Source organism: Anneissia japonica, unplaced genomic scaffold, assembly GCF_011630105.1.
Source record: "Anneissia japonica isolate Jap-2015-1 unplaced genomic scaffold, ASM1163010v1 scaffold287834_len5846547_cov211, whole genome shotgun sequence".
Lineage (NCBI taxonomy): Eukaryota > Metazoa > Echinodermata > Crinoidea > Comatulida > Comatulidae > Anneissia > Anneissia japonica.
Genome location: NW_022704992.1, coordinates 2723357 through 2747385, shown reverse-complemented (window position 1 = coordinate 2747385; position 24029 = coordinate 2723357). Strand labels below are relative to the sequence as shown.

The 24029-nt window shown below is 33.6% G+C and overlaps 1 protein-coding gene across 3 annotated transcripts; it reads left to right on the top strand.

Annotated features, from left to right (window-relative positions):
- Window positions 1-214: 214 nt before the first annotated feature.
- Window positions 215-23622, top strand: LOC117105020. 3 transcript variants are annotated; one of them, XM_033246005.1, is made up of 14 exons: window positions 216-1173; window positions 4674-4820; window positions 5323-5418; window positions 5567-5707; window positions 5867-6022; window positions 9540-9641; window positions 11504-11619; window positions 12068-12135; window positions 12507-12694; window positions 17302-17461; window positions 17881-18186; window positions 18753-19239; window positions 21125-21175; window positions 21933-22022. In XM_033246005.1, exons 1-14 carry the CDS (start codon window positions 1065-1067, stop codon window positions 21945-21947), a joined length of 2142 nt encoding a protein of 713 aa, XP_033101896.1. In that variant the 5' UTR covers window positions 216-1064; the 3' UTR covers window positions 21948-22022. The 3 variants fall into 3 exon arrangements, with proteins under 3 accessions (XP_033101898.1, XP_033101896.1, XP_033101897.1); XM_033246006.1 differs by lacking the exon at window positions 17302-17461 and adding an exon at window positions 15518-15677 and having other exon boundaries at window positions 219-1173; window positions 21933-23622; XM_033246007.1 differs by lacking the exons at window positions 5867-6022; window positions 17302-17461 and adding an exon at window positions 15518-15677 and having other exon boundaries at window positions 215-1173.
- The last annotated feature ends 407 nt before the right edge of the window (window positions 23623-24029 follow it).

Sequence of the window (24029 nt, the reverse complement as noted above, 5' to 3'; positions counted from 1 at the left end):
CACTGTGTTTTAAACATGGGAAAGGAAAGTTAAACATATCAAGGAAAACAAACTTAAACAATTAAACTTTAAACTATTGCATAATTTAGTGCCCACTAAAAAGAGGCTTTGTACATGGAAGTTATATGAGTCAGACAAGTGTGAAACATGTAAAGTTGTTGAAGATGAAGAACATTTATTATTTAGTTGTACTGAAGCAAGCATGCTATATAAATATATAAATAGTGTAACCGTCAACAGATTTGGTATCGAAACTACTTTAAAAAAAATTGTTTTAGGTACGGGAAATATTGCTGTTGATTACCTGTTTTCGGTCGGTTTATACAGTGTTTATAAAGCTAACGTTTTAAAAAAAACTTTACAAGTGGAACCATAGGTCGCTCTTTACACTTTTTTAACACAGAAAAATATGAGAAAATGGTTTTAATTCTTTTTTTCCAAAAATCAAATTATTAAAATTGTACATGTAAAGGAATCTCTTTTATACCATAACTCTATTTTTATATGATGTAAAATATTGATGTTGATGAGCGATACATGCTGTAAATTGTACTACTGAATTGACGAATAAAAGTGGGATGAACCCACAAAAGAGAAAAAAAATGATGGCACTGTGTTCTAATACGCATCTCGAATAAAAACCACACTAGATGTAATATCGATGTTTTAAAAATCAAGGAATATTGCTAAAAACATGAGGCACACTGAAATATGAATCCGATTGCTTAGTAGGCTTAGACAATAGAAATTCTATGATTTGAAATGTATTAGACCTTGAATATACCAACCATGAACTGAATTTACATCATGTAAAATATCATATGAAAATAATAACTCTATTTCCTTATAGTTAATTATTTGCTAACTGTATATTCATGTTTACTCAATGATGGGTTCAATGAGGAACTGCTGATAATCTGATCAGTCTTATCGGTACGTAAGAGGTCCATAGTACACAGCCACACCAAACGTTTGACCACTACTGACGCATTACGCCTACATTACATCACGTTAGTTGTTAACACGACGTTGTCGGCATTATAGTAAAGCACATTTCATATACAATGTTTTTAAGGATGACCACGCAGCACCTCTTACGAATGATGTTGGCAATTGTTATTACTTTTATTTTATCAGAAGGCCTGTTAAATGTTGGTGCAACTACAACAGAAGGTAATTTCTTCGTCAAAATACATACATACATACATACATACACATAGGCCTACTACATACATGTCTTCATGTTAGGCCTAGACCTGTTTCATTATCACATATTCATTTCATTATGTGTTTCTATTCGGGTCCAACAACTGTCTCTTATACACATCTAGATGTGTATAAGAGACAGATATATATATATATATATATCCCGGTTGAGGCTGAGGTGTTTTTTTTTTCTTTTTTTGTCAGTTTCCTTTTCTGTTACGTTTTAATTTATATTATTCATTGCATTATTTCTCTTGCATGGCGAAGAAATAATATATTACTAATAATATATATTATTATTATTAGTAATAACATAGGCCTATATTAATGCTTGCGGTACAACACGTAGAAAGTTCTGAAAAGAACTGATGTTTTGTTGAGTTTGTCGTTTCGATTGAGTTGCTTCAATCGTCATCAGGAGAATAATATCTGCAGAGAGAGTTCAAACAGGGAAATACTTTTCAGTGCTTCTAATAGTCAACACGTTGATGATCAGATCCCAAGTATACTCCCTAGCCAAGTATGTAGCCCGGTCACTTTATCCACTGGTAGCTTGGCAATACGACCTCATGTCGTCAATTCCCAACATTTTGTGAAGATCATCAAAGATATATACCTCGAACCAACGGACACTCGTTAGCTTCGATATCAAATCATTATTCACGTAGGTGTCGATTAAGGAGGCCTGCCTCTTAGCCAAGCATCACATAGAGGTGGATCTAACTCTCCAAGCAAAAACCGATCTCAACCCAGAACAGATTCATGATTTGCTTTTACTGTGTTTACAATCCACCAGTTCTAAATGCCATGACCAATTCTTTGGGCAAAGAGAAGACACGGCCATGGGATCACATTTATCCCCAGTCATTGCCAATATCTTCCTCGATATAAAACAGCTAGATCTTCACTCTGCCACTCAACAATCAAATGTTTGGCTCCGAAACGTCGATGACACATTCATCATTTGGCAGCATTTTCTGGATCACCTGACTTTTCAGCATATAGCAATCACGTTTACTATGGAAGAAGAACACAACCAATCTTTTTGACTCTTTTTGCATTCAATTTATCGCAAACCTATTCACACCCGGCCGACAGATATTTAAACAAATTCCCGTTTTATCACCCGTTCAATAAAAAGGGAGTTTGTAACACATTTATCAGAAGAGCACACGACATCACTGACTGCAACTCTATCCAGAAAGAAGTGTAGCACTCACACAGAATGTGTGCAGCACTCACACAGAATGTGTGCAGCACTCACATGTGTGCAGCACTCACACAGAATGTGTTACTGGCTCTTGGTATTTGCTATTTCAGACTTATTCACATAATAACAAGGATAATAATAATAATAATAATAATAATAATAATAATAATAATAATAATAATAACAACAACAATAACAATAATCATAATACCTGTAATAATAATAATATAATAATAATATTATTATTAGTAATAATAATAATAATAATAATAATAATAATAATAATAATAATAATAATAATAATAATAATGTCGTGGTTCGACTTTAGAAAGATATTGAAAAGGGAGGTACAATCTTCCTTGAGTAGTTTAGACTCAGTTGGTAATCAATCACAAGACATCTGTGTATAGCATTCAACGTTTTATTTGCACATAAACCAAAGCGAACTATAAGAAAAACCCTGCAAAATATATATTCCAAACAAGAATTATATAATGCGTTATAATTATATAGTATATCAAGCATAACATTAGGCAAGTTATACAATTTAACAACAATTCTGATATAACCTGGCAACACACCAAAATCAGAAACAATTTGATGATTAAATAGCATAGCCTATTAAAATGGTGTAATAACAAGTATTTACCTCAAGCTAGAGTCTGTTTGATGCACCAGTCTGTAAACTACGACTATTAGACGCCCCAACAACACTTCTGAAACTGCAGACTATTGGACGCTCCAACAAACTGTAACTTATACCCCATTCAGACTAGCATCGCATTGCGATCGGTTGTAGCAATTGCGACACCCAATCGCAAAGTAAAATCGTGTGTGAAAGCTCACCAATAGTAGTCGATATGTAATCGATATCGCAATTGTTACCCGTTGCGATTGGGTGATACAATCTTTATTATTCCCGATTACCACGGAATCCGCTAGCAACGAATTCCACAGGCACGGTTTGGCTGAGGTCAGGAGGCCCTGGAATGTAAAGTCTGTTTGTGTTGGTCTGAATGCGTTCGTTGATTGCGATCGGGAGTAATCGGTTTTGGATTACCACCGATTACATCGCAACCGATCGCAACAGATTGTAGTCTGAATAGGGTATTAATCACTGGCCACCCAAACTTCCGTAACTTCAGACTATTACCGTCTGGCCACCAAACTAACGGTTCATTAATCACAAAACAAGAATATAACAATTATGAGTGAAAACAATCACTCTCCATTAGCGGAATGTAGAATAACATTAATATATATTAACAACTCATGTAAATGTACGGCACAATAATATTAACAATGCATTCAATACCGGCATTAGTCCAATGCGGACATGAATTAACTACATATGTGACCCAAGCTCACAAACAGGCTGTAAACTCGTCCTCAGGCCAAAATGAGCTTTTGTTATAATGGCATAGAACATGTCATTTACTTAAAAATGACAGTTAAATGAACTCAATCGGGTGTCTGGAAGCAAAGTTATGACAGTTTGAATAATTGTCATCTTATCAACTTTCTTAAATCAAGTTTTGAGAAAAATGCTTTTATTTTCGGCAGGTTTTTATTCATTTCTCATTAGCTCCCATCCGAAAATGGCTAAATTTTACAGTTGGAATTTTAAACTCAAACTTCATGAATAGTAAGATTAATAGTTATACTTTATTTATTACACAAAAACTCAATTCACACAAAATTCACGTTCTACGCCCTATTCTGGGTATTGAGGCTTGTTTCTCAATACATTGCAGTGCGAGTTTACTGCCTGTTTGTGAGCTTGGGTCAAGTTATTATAATATAACATACTTATAACTTATTGTATCAATGCACACATATCATTAAATTGAATTAACTACAGATTATAACATCATAGACTTCAGAATTGCATATTGCCAAAATAATGTGTGCAGGTCTTGCAACGGAACACACGAAAAATCGTTGCAAGAACCCACAAAAGCATAATTATATACCGCGGAACAGCTGTGTATTTGCATGAACATGCACGAGATGAATATGCAAATACAACAACAATAAAGCAAACAATAATAGCTGCAGCTCAATCACATTGCACGAACAAATCGCATCATCACAATAATAATAATAATAGTAATAATAATAATAATAATAATAATAATAATAATAATAATAATAATAATAATAATAATAATAATAATAATAATTGTTTTGAACAGGTTAAAGAAAACAGTGTACTGTACGTGCAATTTAAAGTAGCCTTTTTTCATTAATTTCATAGAATATACCGGTACAATGACAGTGGCTGTGACAGAAGAAACATCGACGGATTATACATACACCAGTACATACTTTGATACAAGTATGTCAGCATCATCTATAACAACAACAAAAACAAAACCAATACCAACAACGATGACTACTGAGCGTGAGTGATATATTTTGAACACCAATGTTCAGTAATACAATACAACCCTCAAAATATATATTATGAGAACACCCCTATTAAAAGGGGGCACTTTTTCGGCCACAAAACGAAGGAAAGTATAGGACATATATACGTGTATTATCAGTATAAATAAAGAACATCGACGGTTTCTTGTACTGTATATATACATAGGCATAATTTATTATTATAAATAATATGAATATTATTTCATTATTATTATGATTAATTTTTTTTGTTGCTCTTACTGCTACTGTGATTGTTATTATACCGTACTTATTATTATTAATTATTGTTATTTATTTTTCTTTTCATTTAAACATGGCTCTTTTAAGTAAGATTTTTTTTCATTTTTTAGTTAAAAATAGTAACAATGAGGTCGGAAGTGCTTGATATTTTTATTTATGTTTGTTTAGATTCTACTTATAAATATGTTTTTAGTCTTATAATTGCTCGTGTCTATTTTGTTTTCTTTCAACAAAAGCAATGTCGACACAATCCACTTCAACAACAACAATGGACAGTACTACTTCACCCTATACAACAACAACAGCAACAACACAGGCAGAACCTATGGGTAGTAAGTCATGTTTTTTATACTCAATTTTGATTTAATTGATTTAAAAAACAACGTTATTTGAACAGTATAAAGCAAACAATGTAAGGCCTATCTGTAATTTAAAGTAGACTAATTTAATGAATTTTAATCGTATTTGCAAATTCGAAAGGTACAACACAATCTATAACTACGACAGAATCATCTACAGCAATATCAACACCAATGGACAGGACGCCTACATCATCCTCAACAGCGATTGATTCAACAACAACAGCAGCAGCAACGACACATACAGTATCTATCAGTACCGGTAAGTTATATTTTGTTATACGGTACTCAGTTTTATTTCAATTCGGCTCAGAATATCAACAGGATAAAGCAAACAATGTAAGGCCTATCTGTAATTTAAAGTAGACTGATTTAATGAATTTTAATCATATTTGCATCGTATTTGCAAATTCGTCAACAGAAACAAAGTCGAATGGTACAACACAATCTATAACTACGACAGAATCATCTACAACAATATCAACACCAATGGACAGGACGCCTACATCATCCTCAACAGCGATTGATTCAACAACAGCAGCAGCAGCAACAACACATACAGTATCTATCAGTACCGGTAAGTTATATTTTGTTATACGGTACTCAGTTTTAATTCATTCGGCTCAGAAATATCAACAGGATAAAGCAAATAGTGTAGGGCATGTGTAATTTAAAGTAGACTTTTTTCATTTATTTCATCGTCTTCAACTAAAGCAAAATCGACTGGTACAACAGATTCTACAAGTACGACAGAATCCTCTATAGCATCAACAACACAACTAGGAAAAAATGATGACTACTGAGCGTGTGTGATATATTCTGAACAGCGTTGTTCAGTAATACAAACCCTCAGGACACCCCATTATTGGAACACCCCTATTAAAGTGACATTTTTTTTTCGGCCACAAACGAAGGAAAGTATATATCTTTAAAACTACGACCAACCCATATTCTTGGCACACCGAAGGGAGCACCTTTCTGGTCCCGAAGGTGTTACCTTAATAAGGGTTCTACTGTATTTGTGCAAATTAAAGAGTTTTCCTTTCATTTCAACAAGAATTTAAATGAAAACGTCATGAGAGGTACGTCAAGACGTGTATTGTATATATATAAAGATAACACAACAGCAAGAACGTCGACGGGGTTCTTGTATTATGCATATATTGTATCCTTTATTATTATTATTATTATTATTATTATTATTATTATTTAACACAACAGCAAGAACGTCGACGGGGTTCTTGTATTATGCATATATTGTATCCTTTATTATTATTATTATTATTATTATTATTATTATTATTATTATTATTATTATTATTATTATTATTATTATTATTATTAAGGATACAATATATGCATAATACAAGAACCCCGTCGACGTTCTTGCTGTTGTGTTATCTTTATATATACAATACACGTCTTGACGTACCTCTCATGACGTTTTCATTTAAATTCTTGTTGAAATGAAAGGAAAATTCTTTAATTTGCACAAATACAGTAGAACCCTTATAATAATAATAATAATAATTATTATTATTATTTAATATTATTATTATATTATTAATATTGGTATTATTTCATTGTTATCATGATCAATATTATTGTTTTTTGTTATTGTTGTTGTTACTGCTACTGTTATTGTTATCATATTTGTCATTATCATATTATTATTATTTATCGTTATTTAATTTTGGTGTTATTTAAACAAGGCTCTTTTAGATTAGAATTGTATTCGTTTTTTTAGTTTTAGCGGTAGAACCAGGGAACAGTTAAATTACACTGGTAGAACCATATGAATTTTGGGTTTAGTGTATGAAAAAGGATACTAAATTTATTTTGAATGATTGACTGCGTGCGACAGATAAAGCCAACGTTTTCAACGTCGGCCACGACATGTACAAAAAAGACAATTACATACTTTATATATGCATATGTGATTATTTATTGTTAGTACAGTAGAATTGTTGTGCTCCATATCTTCTACTTTAAATCTATCTATAAACAACCGATTTAAACATAGTCTCCTACATACACACACGCGTATACGACAATGGATAATACAGAGGATAGTACGAAAACGACAAATTCAATTTCAACGGATCGTAAGTGTATTTTTAATGACATTAAAAATGCTCGGTTTTATTTTAATTCGTCTCAGATGGAGCAAAGATTTTTCGACAGGATAAAGCAACCAATCATCATCATCATCACCATCATCATCATCATCATCATACACACATAACTGTTAACACCGGTCCAGTGCCGAAGCCAGGTATTGCCCAACGGGGCTCCAACGTCTGTGACAAGGGTCACCCCAGCCCCACAATGTTTGGGGCTGAGGATAGCAAATTTAAAGAATAGGCACTTTTAAATGCATGGAATTGGTACTGTAAAAATGCTGTTCAAAGCAGTGGTTCTCGAATGTTATGTCACACACCCACCTCAGCACCAACAATGGCGCCGCCACTGCATTGGTCTAACTGAGAAGACATTGAAATACAGATACATTGTATATAAACACATCTTTAGTCGTCGAATGAATCAAAATAGAGACTATCAACGTATACTAATTAACACCCCTTTTTGATAGAAAACTTTCAATACCGGTATCAAGTGATATAACTTAATGATTGAAAGAAAAATACTGCGGCACACTCGTATCTAACTGAAACAAAGCACTCAACAAACGATCCAAGTTAATTCGTACCTGTACCTGTAGCAAATATTCAACATATGCCTTACTAGTTCTACTTGTAATAGGCCTATACTTTGGTTACTCTCTGCACCATACCACCTCTAATTTACATGTAGGCCTAATCTTTTTAAAAAAAAGTGCCTACCGGTATATATTGTTTCTATAGCTCACTAATACTGTGACATGATGATAGCATATAGCACAGGTGGGCAAAGTGCGGCCCATGAGCCGCATGCAGAGTTAAATCAAAAATTTACTTTGGCCCTCCGACCCATTTAAATGCTCACCCCTAGCATATAGCGTAAAAATTGCAGTTGTCATTCGTTTGAAAATTCATTATTATTATTACTATTAGGCCTATGTTAGTAACACTAAGTTACCACCTCCAATTAGAGACCAAAGACCGTGTTTTTGGCGGACCGCACTGAAAATTTTCCTTCCAAATGAAGACCATTATAAAATTTCTGTTCTATAATAAATTTAGTTATATGACTTCAACATAAAAAATATTAGCCAATGCACGTATGATACTACTGTATTATGTTTTATGTGTGTTTTGTGTATATTAAATAACGATAATGATGTTAGTAATATTTTACTAACATCATAGGTAAGTCAAAGACCACATCGATGATACGCACTTCAACACAATAATGCTGTGAGTTATGAGTTCCAACGGTCTCCGACCACCTACCAAACTAAAATGTTCCCTTCAAATAAAGAATACGTTACAATAAATAATTACTTTAAACAGTTAAAAAAAATGATGATAAGATACTATCAAAATAATACACAGTATATGATGATTTTTGTATATACAACGCTCTATATTGAACAGGAGTATACTGATATTTTTAGTTATGGACGGTGTTGTTAGCATATATTATTATTGAGATTTGGGTAGAATGAGTGCAGTACTTGATGTGTGACTACCGAGAAATGGTTTGTTAAAAATCGATAACATCATAAGTGTACATCCACTCTAAAACACTTGGAATAAAATAATCTTATATTTACTATAGCATTTCCCTCTAATAGAGATATATAATGACCACTTTTAGTGCCGGTCTTTAATTAGAGGGATTCTAATTAGATACCAAAGCTGCTAAATTCCTTTAAAACCCAGGTCGCAAAAGTGGTCTTTATTTGGAGGTAGACCTGTATATAAATCTGAATCATAACCGAATACAGTAGTTGGTTTAGAGTTTTCCCCCATTTGAATCTACTAATGAAATACTTTGCAATATGTATTTGTTTATAAAAATCTAATTAGGCTCGCAAATATAATAACAAAAACTAATATTTTTTTAGATAAAGTTGTTTAACGATGATCGTCCAATAGATTTTTTTATTGTTCACTAATTTCTTTTATATTTCCTTCACCGTCATCCATCAGAAGTTTCCACAGGTATGGTTACAAACACCCCTTCTGCTATTACTACTACGAACAAGGTAACACCAACCAAATGGCCAAAAAAAGAGGCAATTCCAGATGAAGGTAGTGTAGATCAACATTTTGAGCAAGTTTCATTAGCTTATATTATATATAGACAGCAGAAGTCTCGGGTTCGAAACCCGCTTAAGGCAAATTTTCACCGTGTTCCCAGATTCATCTTTCTTAACCTTCAATATCTATATTCCATTATAGCATTAAAAGTATATATACTGTCTCTTATACACATCTGATCGTAAGTGTATTTTTAATGACATTAAAAATGCTCGGTTTTATTTTAATTCGTCTCAGATGGAGCAAAGATTTTTCGACAGGATAAAGCAACCAATCATCATCATCATCACCATCATCATCATCATCATCATACACACATAACTGTTAACACCGGCCCAGTGCCGAAATGCAATCTTCAGGAGTGAGAGAATACAAGGGTTGTGCGAGTATATGAGTGCTAAGACAGGTGAAAATGCAAATGCGTTAATTGTTTTTAAGTAGGTATTTGTTGCTGTGCCTGCATTTAGACAATAGCTCGGTTCTTTTGTTTAGTGTTGACTGTTTGTCTGAATATATTATGTGAAGTTTCTCGGCTATGCTGCACAGGTTGCAGCGTTTTGTTTTTGGGGAGTAAGCCGATGCTCTGTCGATGATAGACCATTTAATGTTGTAGGGTGTGTTGCTATCTTTTAATTTCCATACGTATTTGGAGAGTACGGTGCTGTTTATGTGTTTGGGGGTGTTGAAAGTGTATTTGTGGTTTGTGTATCGGGTTTTTTGAACGGTGTGTCGGTGAGCCCGATGTAGCATTTTTTGTCATCATTTGAGTAGACAATGGCTTTGTAGATGATGGATGAGGTGAGGCAATTTCCAGAGAGTGGACATTCATCTTTTTTCCTGCAATTGCAGAGAGTTTTTGGCTGTTGTTGCTTAGCAACCAGAAGCTGTTTGTTGTGGGCTTTGATTATACTGCCCGTGTTTCTTGAGCAGCTATAGCTGACTTTGACATTGTTCTTGTTAAAGAGCTTATGTAAAATGTTGCCACTCGGGAAATGCTTTTTGACCAGGTTAAGGAATGATTTTCCGATGTTGGTTTTCACTCCTTTGCTGAATGGTGGGTTGTACCAGATTATTTGGCTGCTTCTATTTTTCTTTGAAGATTTTGGTTGTAGAGGCTGATATTCCATTTTGTGCTGGAATCCGCTGTTTTGTAGAGCTTGTTCGTAGTCAGGGGCGGCCTGATGGAATGATTCACTGGAATCAGATATATTGGATATGTGTCTGTTAATAGATGCGGGGAATTTTTTCAGGATAAATGGGGGATGGTTGGATTTGCTGTTGACGTAGAGTAGTTGGTTGTTTGGTTTGCTGTAAGGCTTGAAGTACTCATTTTTTAGGCTGAGTGTGACATCGAGGAAGTTGGTGGTGTGCATGTTCGCCTGTATGGTGATGCGGAGGTCGAATGCGTGGAAGATAGATATAAGATTTTCCTCATTTTATCGCATTGTCTTGGTGATGAACTGTTCATGACGGCGAGGCCATCATCTCGGTAGAGAAATTTTCAGCAACACCCGACCACACTGACTTACACTCCCGTCGGAAACATCGGCAATCCGTCGGGAAATTTCTGGTTCCACACCTGGACAATGTTAATGTACAAACACACACACATAAACAAATTTTAAAAAATTAAATAAATGTTTCCACTCAATTGATTTTATTTTAGTTGTTGTATCTCTTTTATTTCTACCTTATTAATATAGGTATACGTACTTTCAAACACATCGTTGGAGTCAGTTGTCTCAAAGAATGGTTCTCTTGGTAACTTACAAAATAAAAACATAATAAAAGATTCAAATTCAAACCAGAAAAATGTAACCATATTAACTGTTCTCAATTCATTTTATTCGCAGTATTGACAGTTGTAAATGTGACAATGTATGTGATTGCTTCAAATGTCGCTAAAGAATGTGCTGATGCTCCCTCAATAGCCAAATGTCCTAATCTTACTAAAGAATTTAAAAAAGAGGTAAAAGTTCACAATTTTACATTTCATCGTTAATTTTTAAGCATATTTAAATAATACGCCATGACGGTCAGTATACTTAAATACTGTTAACATAACAAATGGTATATTATGCAAAATTTGTATGTAAAATATTCGTAATAAAATAACAAAACACAAAACTAATTACAAATGATTAAGAAACAGATAGTTTCATTCTTCAGTTAAAAGTAGATAAACCAAATAGATACTGTACAAGGATTTCTGTAAAATATTGTTAATGACAATATACCGGTAAGTAGGCCTGTTCCATAAATCGACAGTTCAAAGCAAGCATAGCATAGGCCTCTCTGACTGTAAAAGCACCAATGCTTTGTCCCTCACCCTTAAATAAACACGTATACGGAGGGAGCCTTATAAAAACTGATATTATTACAACAATTAATTTTCATATATCTACAATTACTAACAGTTTGGCGAGGCATACTCTGAATTTGATCCTAAAGCGTATCATAGGTTGGTCGTCACGGATATCTCAAGGTAAGTTACTAATGAAGTTTGTAGTCGGTACTTGTAAACTCATGTGGGGCATGTGGAAAGCAGCTAAAAAGAATCACAATAAAAACTAAATCAGAATAACTGGATTATACTGCACACTAAAGACTGTTTTCTGTTATATAGTAAAAGAAAGCCAAAAGTATACAGATTTGACACAGGCAGCGTTGGACTAAAGCCTGAAATCACCATTTCGTCGAATAGGCCTAATAGATAGACCTACGCTATTTTAGAACTACAGTACCCTACGACGAAATGGACTATCTATAAATTACTATCCCTGGCACTACAGCCTTATGTAACCTCAGCATTCAATGCCAATTTATTTTATTTTAATAAGATTATTGCTATTTCAGCTTTGATAAAAGACCGCTCAAAGCATATACAACAGAAGAACAACAGCTCAACGTCGATCATTATGTGGAGTATAAATATACTAAGGAATTAGATGAGATGTCCGTAGAAAATTTTACAAAAGAAGTATTTCGAGATGAAACATATGGAAGCTTTACATATAATGATAGTTTTATTGTCATTGACACCGGTAGGCCATCACTTTTTGATATTCAGCTATACCCATAGATTTGTTCATATTTGATTACTTATGAGGCACAGGCCTACACATTTTATTCATGCAACATTAAGGATACTGCAGGTCTACAGTAGCATAAAAAGTAAGGCCTAATACTAGTAAGTAAAACTACCACCACTACTAGTCCTACTACTATCTACTACTACTGGTGAAAAAAGTAATAGTAGTATTGTGTAATATAATAATAATAATAATAATAATAATAATAATAATAATAATAATAATAATAATAATAATAATAATAATAATAATAATATTAATAATAATATTAATAATACTACATGTACATCGCTTGACTGATGGACGGTTACCAAAAGACATAATGAATGGGGAACTGACTTCAGGTACAAGATCTTTAGTACGACACAAACTACGTTTCAAAGACATATGCAAGCGCGACCTCCAAACCTTCAACATAGATCCTACTTCGTGGGAATTATTAGCAGAAAACCGAGGAACATGGAGTAGAAAACTACATGAAGGTGCCAAATTCTTCGAGGAACAATGGATTGACACACTGAAAAAAGGAAGCGAGAAGAGGAAAAGATCTTTTAACTAACGACCAAATTTATGATGATTATCTGTGCGAGAAGTGTCAAAGGAGATGTAAATCTAGAATTGGACTAATCAGTCACGAAAGGAAATGTCTCAAGACAAATTAAATATATAATCCATACATTAAAGGAAAAATAAACACTATGAAGAAATTAATATTAATTATTAATTATTAATAGTAAAACAATACCACAAACATACACAAAACACATACAGCATTTATTTTGTCTGATGTGGATGCATCTTTGCCATCGTCTGTCACAGATAGAAGGTGCCATATATATTAATAATAATATAATAAGTAAAACTACCACCACCACTATTCCTACTACTATCTACTGGTGAAAAAGTAGTAGTAGTATTGTGTAATATAATAACTAAATAATAATAATAATAATAATAATAATAATAATAATATAAAAAAAAATAATAATAGGTAAAACTACCAAATAATTTTGTTACATTTAATTATTTGTTTCTAGCCGTACTTATTATGTAATGGAGTGTATCTGGTGGTATTTAAATCAGTTTAACCATGAAGCCTCCGTGGTCTAATGGTTATGACGCTCGCCTTGACAGTGAGAGGTCGCAGGTTCGAGTCCCGCCAGAGGCTTTTTATTACACAATTTCTTTATTCATTTATTTACAGGACTACATTCGTTGCGAGCTATGCTACACGATGTATTATTATGTCCTCTATTATAACACTGTATTTACCTTTCTTTGATGATTTATGTATATATATATATATATATACGTTATATATTACGTTACGTACGTTACTTTCTTTTGGAAATGCCATTTTAATTGTAATGAGGGTGTTCTTGAGAATGATGGCTATGAAGATGATTGTTATCAGGATGATATCGATATATTTTTTCCATAGATAGATATATAAGTCACTTTTTTATTCTTGAAAACTTATTCAATAATAAAATAATGTTGTGATTGAATTAACAAGTAAATAAAACATCAGAAATAACAAATTCATTATAAAAATCATACTCAAAAGCCATCATAAAAATATTTATGTAATACTACCACCACCACTACTACTAGTGAAAAGTAGGTAGTGTAATATAATAATCAAAATAATCAAACTATAAAAAATATAGTAATAGAATTAGTCTAACAAAACTAACTACAAACATAAATCCTTTCCGAGCCACAAGGGCTGGAGCTTATCCACAGTTTCTGTAGTGTTTGAAGCGGATGAGAGTTGTACTCTCTCTGGACAGGACACTAGTCCGTCGCAGGCAAGTTCCCAGCAATTTGCTGGTACCCATTGATACAGCTGGGTGGACTGAAGCAATGTAGCTTGGTGGTATCCTCCATACCATAGAGGATACCACCATGGTCATACCAAACAATCCCTGTAACTGGCATTTAAACCAGTGCAGCTCTTTTTGGGATATTTTGTACACAAGGAACACACAGGACCTAAACAATTTAAATGACCCTCAAGTTCACCCCTAATGTGGATTGTGACCAGCGCTTGATATTTTATTCCTTGTAATTTCTTTAAACCTCCAGGAAAGTTTCATTCTTGTCAGTTGATTAGTTTTTGAGATAGCTTGTCTAGGACAAAATCCTTTAAATGGTCCTCACATCCACACCCTAATCCGGACAGTCACCAAAATTTAATCACCTCATCCTAGGGTCAAACCTAACAATCCCTGTCACTGGAATTTACATATGCAGCCGTTTTTGAGATATTTTGTACACAAGAAAAAAACTGAAACAGCAAAGCGTTACACACGCACCCACACACCCACAAACACACGAAACAAAAACATATAACTCCAATAATAATAATAATAATAATAATAATAATAATAATAATAATGATGATGATGATGATGATGATGATGATGATGATGATGATGATGATGATGATGATGATGATGATAATAATAGAATTCAATATAACTTTATTGTTAACAGAAATTCATTTTAAACCAAACAGTTAAAATGTGTGCGATCAGACCAATTTTATAAATTGCCATAAAATAGGCCTATACGTAAGTGTTTATAAATAAATAATTATATATATATATATATATGTGTGTGTGTGTGTGTGTGTGTGGGAGGGAGTGGGTGGGTGGGTGTATGTGTAATTGTAATGATGATGGGAGCTCTTGAGAGTGGCTATGAAGATGATCGTAATCAGGATGGTATTGATATGTTTTGTTTTTTTCCATTAATGTTGTTCTTTTACAGATTTTTGCAATGAGGAGTACTACTATCCCTGCGAAGATTCCTTTAAATTTAGATGTAATGACGAAAATAAACCAGAATGTGCTTCGAAGTGTGAGGATTCATTTAATTGGTGCCATAATGGATCTTGCAGTGTTGGAAATGGTGGTGAAATATCCTGCAAGTACGTATGATAAAAGCAATTTCAATTATATAATAACTTGGTAAATTTCTTATGTTTCCGTTTTCAAGCACTGTCAATTTTCACCACTGTCGATTTTTATTTTACAAAATCAAAAATAAATAAATTGGTCACAGACGGTTTACAGGCACCTTTTTATTATTGACTATTGACTATTGATTATCATTATTCTATTTATTATGCACTATGTTAATTACACTAGTTTTAAAGGTGAAATTATATAATGACGTGTAGCTGTAAATTTATCGTGTATTTCTTAAGGTTGTGTTTCAATAACGTTTTGTTTTTGTGCTGAATTTTATACAGTCGTGTATTCTGATTGTACAGTTATATTATGTCTACTTCAAATACTTCAATGTATTCTACAGCAAATGTATCTTTAATTTTCAGGTGTACGTCTGCAGATAATTTTAAATACACTGGTTCGCAATGTGACCAATTGGAATGTGAGTCAATAGGAGACCTGGTTTACTATGGTGATACGTGTGAAAATAAGTCATGTAACAGAGAAGATAAAAAATGGTACATTGGAAAAGATTGCCAATTCCCTGTAAACAAGATCTGGTTAATAGTTGGTCTGTCAGTTGGTGGCGCCCTCTTCCTGTTTATGATCACTCTTGTGATATGCTTGTCCTGTAAGCTCGTCGGAAGAAGGAAAGATGAGGACGATTTGGAAGATTCTGTGGATAACTCCATGTAAAGTATTTTTGTCACTTAATCAATATGCCTCATTGCCTTATAAACATAACCTATTAAACATATAGGCAATCATTGAAATAGTAGCATATATAAAAACTGGGGTGGGGAAGTGAAAAGGTGGCTTCCTTGCTTTAGGGACTGAAATTGGCAATTACCTTAGATTCAGCAATCAAAACAGTTCGAATTTTAAGAATTATATGTATTTTTACAAACTTTTTTTTCAATATTTTCTACTCCTAATGGGAATAATTAATACCAAATGAGATTTAAAATAATCATTATTTCTTTCTTATTGAAAAGTATTTCGGCTTACGAAGACGAACGCCATAAACTATCTAGTCCTATGCTGAGTGGTGTGAAAAATCCCACATATCTTCATGATGAGGGTGAGAGCGGTGACTCAATACACAAGGACCGGCCTTTCTCCTACTTTCAACCTTCCTCACCCGTGGACCCATACTACAGCAATACTACGTTTGGTTATGGAAATGATGGACCGAGTATATTCCCGCCAGATGACCCGAATTCAGAAGTTGAAATGCATGCGGAGACCGAACAAAAACCGACCCATGTTTTTACTAGTGATCTCGCTCAAACGAACAAAAAAAACGTCAAGAAACAACAGACAAAATCAACTGACAAGAAAAAGAAAAGTAGCAAGCAAGCAAACGAATCGAAAAGGGGGAAATCCACAGTGTCACCCGTATTTGACTATAATGAGGATATTATGTACCTCGAAGAAAATACCTTATGGAGTCCCGAATTACCTGTCGTGTGGGAGGGAGTGGGTGGGAGGGTTTATGTGTAATTGTAATGATAATGGGAGCTCTTGAGTGTGGCTATGAAGATGATCGTAATCAGGATGGTATTGATATGTTTTTTTTCCATTAATGTTGTTCTTTTACAGATTTTTGCAATGAGGAGTACTACTATCCATGCGAAGATTCCTTTAAATTTAGATGTAATAACAAAAGTGAACCAGAATGTGCTTCGAAGTGTGATGATTCATTTAAACCGTGTAATAATCATGGAGATTGCGATGTAATTGATGGTGAAATATCCTGCAAGTACGTATGATAAAAGCAATTTAAATTATATAATAACTTGGTAAATTTCTTATGCTTCCGTTTTCAAGCACACTCGATTTTCAAGCACTGTCAATTTTCACCACTGTCGATTTTTATTTTACAAAATCAAAAATAAATAAATTGGGCACAGACGGTTTACAGGCACCTTTTTATTATTGACTATTGATTATCATTATTCTATTTATTATGCACTATGTTAATTACACTAGTTTTAAAGGTGAAATTATATAATGACGTGTAGCTGTAAATTTATCGTGTATTTCTTAAGGTTGTGTTTCAATAACGTTTTGTTTTTGTGCTGAATTTTATACAGTCGTGCAATTCTGATTGTACAGTTATATTATGTCTACTTCAAATACTTCAATGTATTCTACAGCAAATGTATCTTTAATTTTCAGGTGTACGTCTGCAGATAATTTTAAATACACTGGTTCACAATGTGACCAATTGGAATGTGAGTCAAAAGGAGACCTGGTTTACTATGGTGATACGTGTGACAAAAAGTCATGTTACAGAGAAGATAAAAAATGGTACATTGGAAAAGATTGCCAATTCCCTGTAAACAAGATCTGGTTAATAGTTGGTCTGTCAGTTGGTGGCGCCCTCTTCCTGTTTATGATTACTCTTGTGATTTGCTTATCTTGTAAGCGCGTTGGAAGAAGGAAAGATGAAGACGATTTGGAAGATTCTGTGGATAACTCCATGTAAAGTATTTTTATCACTTAAACAATATGCCGCATTGCCTTATAAACATATTAAACATATAGGCAATCATTGAAATAGTAGCATATATAAAAACTGGGGTGGGGAAGTGAAAAGGTGGCTTTCCCTGCTTTAGGGACTAGAATTAGCTTCTACCTTAGATTCAGCAATCAAAACAGAATTTTTAGAATAATGTATCTTTACAGGGGCGGATCCAGAGAATTTCTGACAGGTGGGGGGGGGGGGGGGGAACCGAGGAACAATATGAAGTTCTCGCCGAAAGACCACCTCAGCCCCACCATGGTTGGTGTAAATAAGTGGCAAATAATCGAGCTCTCCTTTCATCCCACTGCTGGATCGCGACTGAACTCATGGGTACACTAATTTTTTCCTCTTTTTAACACAAATTTTTGACTGTTTGACTGATCGGGGGTTGGGGCACGGGCCCTCATGGCCCCGCTGGATCCGCCACTGTTTTACAGTTTTATTCAACATGTTTTACTCCTAATGGGGATACCTAATACCAAATGAAATTAAAAATAATCAATTTTTCTTTCTTATTGAAAAGTATTTCGGCTTACGAAGACGAACGCCATAAACTATCTAGTCCTATGCTGAGTGGTGTGAAAAATCCCACATATCTTCATGATGAGGGTGAGAGCGGTGACTCAATACACAAGGACCGGCCTTTCTCCTACTTTCAACCTTCCTCACCCGTGGACCCATACTACAGCAATACTACGTTTGGTTATGGAAATGATGGACCGAGTATATTCCCGCCAGATGACCCGAATTCAGAAGTTGAAATGCATGCGGAGACCGAACAAAAACCGACCCATGTTTTTACTAGTGATCTCGCTCAAACGAACAAAAAAAACGTCAAGAAACAACAGACAAAATCAACTGACAAGAAAAAGAAAAGTAGCAAGCAAGCAAACGAATCGAAAAGGGGGAAATCCACAGTGTCACCCGTATTTGACTATAATGAGGATATTATGTACCTCGAAGAAAATACCTTATGGAGTCCCGAATTACTGTCGAAAATGAAGCAGCCGGTAAGTGGCCTATAACCGGCCCACGTTTCTATTTTAATATTCTCTCACCTTGCTGATCCAGTCGAAACACACCCATGGGCGTCGATCGGTGGGGAACAGGGGGACACGTTCTCTCCCCACTTTTCAAAGCAGGGGACATTGTATCAATTGTCCCCTCCCCCCACTTTTCACCAATCTTCTATAATTAAAACCCCACTTTTCAAAGCGAATGGAAAGAATAACATTACACATGACTGTAGTAACTTTTGTCTGTTCACTTTTCCAATTGCGGTGCGTATTTCTAGACCAAAACCGAGTAAAAACGCAATTGTTTGTACATTTCGTAACCATCTCAGAACCACTACATCGAGTTTATGGGTGCAACGGTTACCAGAGGCTAAATTTATTATGAAAACAATTACTGTTCGTTGTAAAATTGGAAGCATGTAAACTTATTAGGCCTAGGCCAAATTTTTACAAACTCAAAAGTGCACAATTTCTACTATAAACCATTTATTCCTTTTGTATATTATTATAACCAGTACGTATATATTAGTGTTGAATATTATCTGCATACTCTATAGATTACTGTTTTTCATAATTTCAAAAAATTATAGTTAGTCAATTGAATTTTATATAGCCGTTATTAAACAATAATTATACAGCCTTTGACACGGACAGGTCTATCTATTTGGATTCTTTTAAATAGTGATAGACCTACCACAAGTTTACAAACTACTGTGTTACATTAACGCAATCTCGTAATGACGTCATAAAAATCAGTGGCGGATTCAAGTGGGGGGTTGGGGGAGGGGCGAACCGACCCACTACCCCCCTCCACCGTAATTTTTTAAAGAATTGTTTAAAAAATGGGGGAAAAAGAAAATTATAAATTAGAATTTAGGTCTGAGAGTACCATCTAGAGTTGTCATAATCATAAATTTTCTTACTTCAGCCATAACATTATTTTCAACCACGGATCGACGCCCTTGAACACACCCAACACCCAATGACAGCTATTAATACTACAGTACTAAGCTAAACTCCCATATTGATTTTATTCTGCCACTGGTTCAAAGGTCCTATTATATGAGTAATTGAAAATCCAAAGTTAGCAGGACTTCGATTCAAATTCATATTCAAAGAAAAATTGTGTTTTTGGTCCGAAGTTTTCCTTGTGATTACTCATCTTTAATTTCTATATAATTTGCTTTTATTATCTAATTACATTTAAGGGGGAAACTACGAAAGTCTCGGACTTGAGTTAAGACATTCAACTGACAATTGCCTACGTAATCACCTGACGAAACAAACCAGATTATTAGTAAGATTATTGCTATAAAGTAGGTTTACACATAATTCGCTTTATTTTCTTATCTATAGATTAGCATCAAACGTGCAGAACCGCATCCTTTTTATTCTTGTCTTTATTTTTCTCTTCTATTTTTCTTTCCTTTTCTTTTCCTCTTCTTTCTCTTTCCCTCCCTCTCCCCTCTTTCTTTTCTCTTATTACCCAGCCCAGTACGACGGCTTGGTCAGCCCGGGAAAAACTGTCAGGGGAGGGGCAGTTTTCCCCCTGCCCCCCCGCGCCTGTTACTACACTGGCTAACACGCCAATCATCCCCCCCAATGAAAAATATTTTTCTACGCCACTGTTCATATTCAAAGAAAAATTGTGTTTTTGGTCCGAAGTTTTCCTTGCGATTACTCATCTTTAATTTCTATATAATTTGCTTTTATTATCTAATTACATTTAAGGGGGAAACTACGAAAGTCTCGGACTTGAGTTAAGACATTCAACTGACAATTGCCTACGAAATCACCTGACGAAACAAACCAGATTATTAGTAAAATTATTGCTATAAAGTAGGTTTACACATAATTCGCTTTATTTTCTTATCTATAGATTAGCATCAAACGTGCAGAACCGCAAAACATGGATGCCTACAACTATCCAGTAAGTATAAAGTAGGCCAATATAAAAAAGTAAAAATGTTACTCATCTGGCATTTTAAAACAGATGAAATTGAAGCCCTACCAGGTTACATCTTGAAACACATGTGGATACCCATTACGTATGACAATGTTTGAATTCCTGTAGGATTATGTAGGGGTTTTGGCTTATAAATTAAAGAAAAAAAAGGTTTCAACATTATAAAGGAAAGGAAGAGTAACATGTTTTTTTTTTATCTGAATAAAACGCTTACTAATAATAATAATAATAATAATAATAATAATAATAATAATAATGATAACAATAATAATAGTAATAGTTATAGTAATAGTAGTAGTAGTAGTTGTAATAATAATAATAATAATAATAATAATAATAATAATAATAATAAATACAATAAAGTTAATATTGGTATTGATGATTATGAGGATGTTGACAATGGCAATGATAACGATGATGGTGATATTGAGAATCATATATGTCATGTACATTAATATAATAAAAATAATAATAATAATTATTATTATTATTATTATTATTAATATTATCATTATTTCTATTACTATTTTAACAGTGATGTAGGCCTATGTATAATATTAATGATAATAACAGCAATAATAACAATTGATAATGATGTTGAACAATAATGATTATAATATCAATACCACTAATAAAGCTACTAATATAATTATTATCTATTGCAAGCATATCCTTGCGTGCGCTTCATTTTATTTAAACACATCATCTTTCAATATTTCAGGACGCCGATTATTAGGTTTTCCGACAAAATCAAGTCACAGAATAAGTAACAGGACGTGGCAACGTAGGTGTGTCAGGATTACCATCAATCTACATTCAAACCACTAACACTAGACCTGGTCTGGTATTTTATAGAACGTGAAATGTTTTTTTTTATGTTGGCCTACCGTAGTTGATATTTACTGTAGATAGTAGCCGTACACAGTACGGCAGTTCTTCTTTAGTAACTTTTATTTAAAATAACTATACATTTAATGATACGATATAATATTGTTTTAGTATAGTTCCCCTACACCTGTGTCTCAGGGCGCTGTCAAGCAATCGCTGCCAGTGGTGGATTCAAGGGAACCCAGTGTTGTTCACTCATTTACGTTACCGTACTTATTTACTCATTTTTAGCTCCGATGAGGAGCTCTAGAAACACTCGGCTAATTGATTAATAGATCTATTTTGTATGGGCTGCCGTTAGGGCCAATATACTCTACTGCCTCTATTATACTGCCCTCATCGGAGCTTTTGAGATTACAAGAACTTGTTACTACTGCCAATACAGCGTTCATTCAGTCTGTTACCAATTACCACTTCGTGTATACTAGCATTATAGGCCTATTATGTTTGGTTTGAGAGAATGGAACCATAATATTACGACTTTAGTGTATGGAACAAGAAATTCTTTAGTAATGCCAATAGGTCTACTGTCGCTTATGTGTGTTTATGTTGTGACCCACTCGGCCCAGCAGTACTGGTGATATACCATACCAAGGCATAATTCATAAACCATTTACGAGTTTGTAAAAGAATGTTGGGGTAAACATATTATAATATTGGGGAGAATTGGTCCATCTTTTAGAAGAGAAATAATAAATGACATAAAATCATTGAACAAAAATAATATTAAAACGCATCCATATAAATATGCATCTGCGTCTGAAGTGCTCAATTATGGTATTGAATAGTCTCTATACCCATAATTTTGGACAGGGCCCCAGCGGCAGTTACCCGTACTGAACCAGTCAATATTTGGCTCCAAGTTTGGCTGCTGATGATAGAAAGTAAGTAACTGTAAGTGTATAAAGTACTTGAGCTCAATTACTTTGTCAGTGCTTTAGGTATAAGCTATTATTCATTGTCATCATTTTGTTTTCAAATGGGAAACACTAATTCGCATTCCCTAAAACTGTTGTCATATAAACAGTCATAAGCAAATAAGCAGTTAATAAGACGTACCTTATGTAAATAACATTTTTCTCCATGTGTGAAGTTAATATGTAACATAGGAAGTGTATTTTATCATTTGTACATTTGTTTATGGTGCATTTTCCTCTCTTTGGTGTTGTTAAGCGCCTCGAGGTTGTGACAATATGATTCAGATTCAGATTTATTTGGTCCTTGCGGAAACTCATTTAAGGCAACAATCGCAATACAATGAGATGCAAAAGTACAAAGAAATAAAAACAAAGAATAGCAAAAAAAAAAATGCGCTATATAAATACAGAATTATTAGTTATATTATTATTATCAAGATATTACCGTTGTATTAACCTGTAAGAATTTCCTTTAGTATGTTAAATATTCATTATACTGGCATTATATTATTATTATTATTATTATTATTATTATTATTATTATTATTATTATTATTATTATTATTATTTTTATTATTATTATTATTATTATTATTTTTAGTATTATTATTATTAGTATTATTATTATTATTAATGTTATTATTATTATTATTGCTATTATTATTATTATTGTTAATATTATTATTATTATTAATATTATTATTATTAGCTTATTGCCCATATGGCATCGTTCATGTAGGTGTATATTCAGATACAGACATAAATGTATACTAAGCATTAGATTATTTATTGCCATTATAGCTGCAGTGTGTTTCCAAGAAATATAATAAAGTCTACAATCAATTGTATAATTTTGCTCAATTTTTATTGTCTACAGCATAGTTAAAGTGCAAAACCAGATAAGATGTACCGTAATGATCACAACAATGTGGATTGCTACTTGAATTGTGCTATATAATAATGATTGATTGACTTGAGTAGTTGATTGGTTTTATCGTGTTTATTGTGTTGAA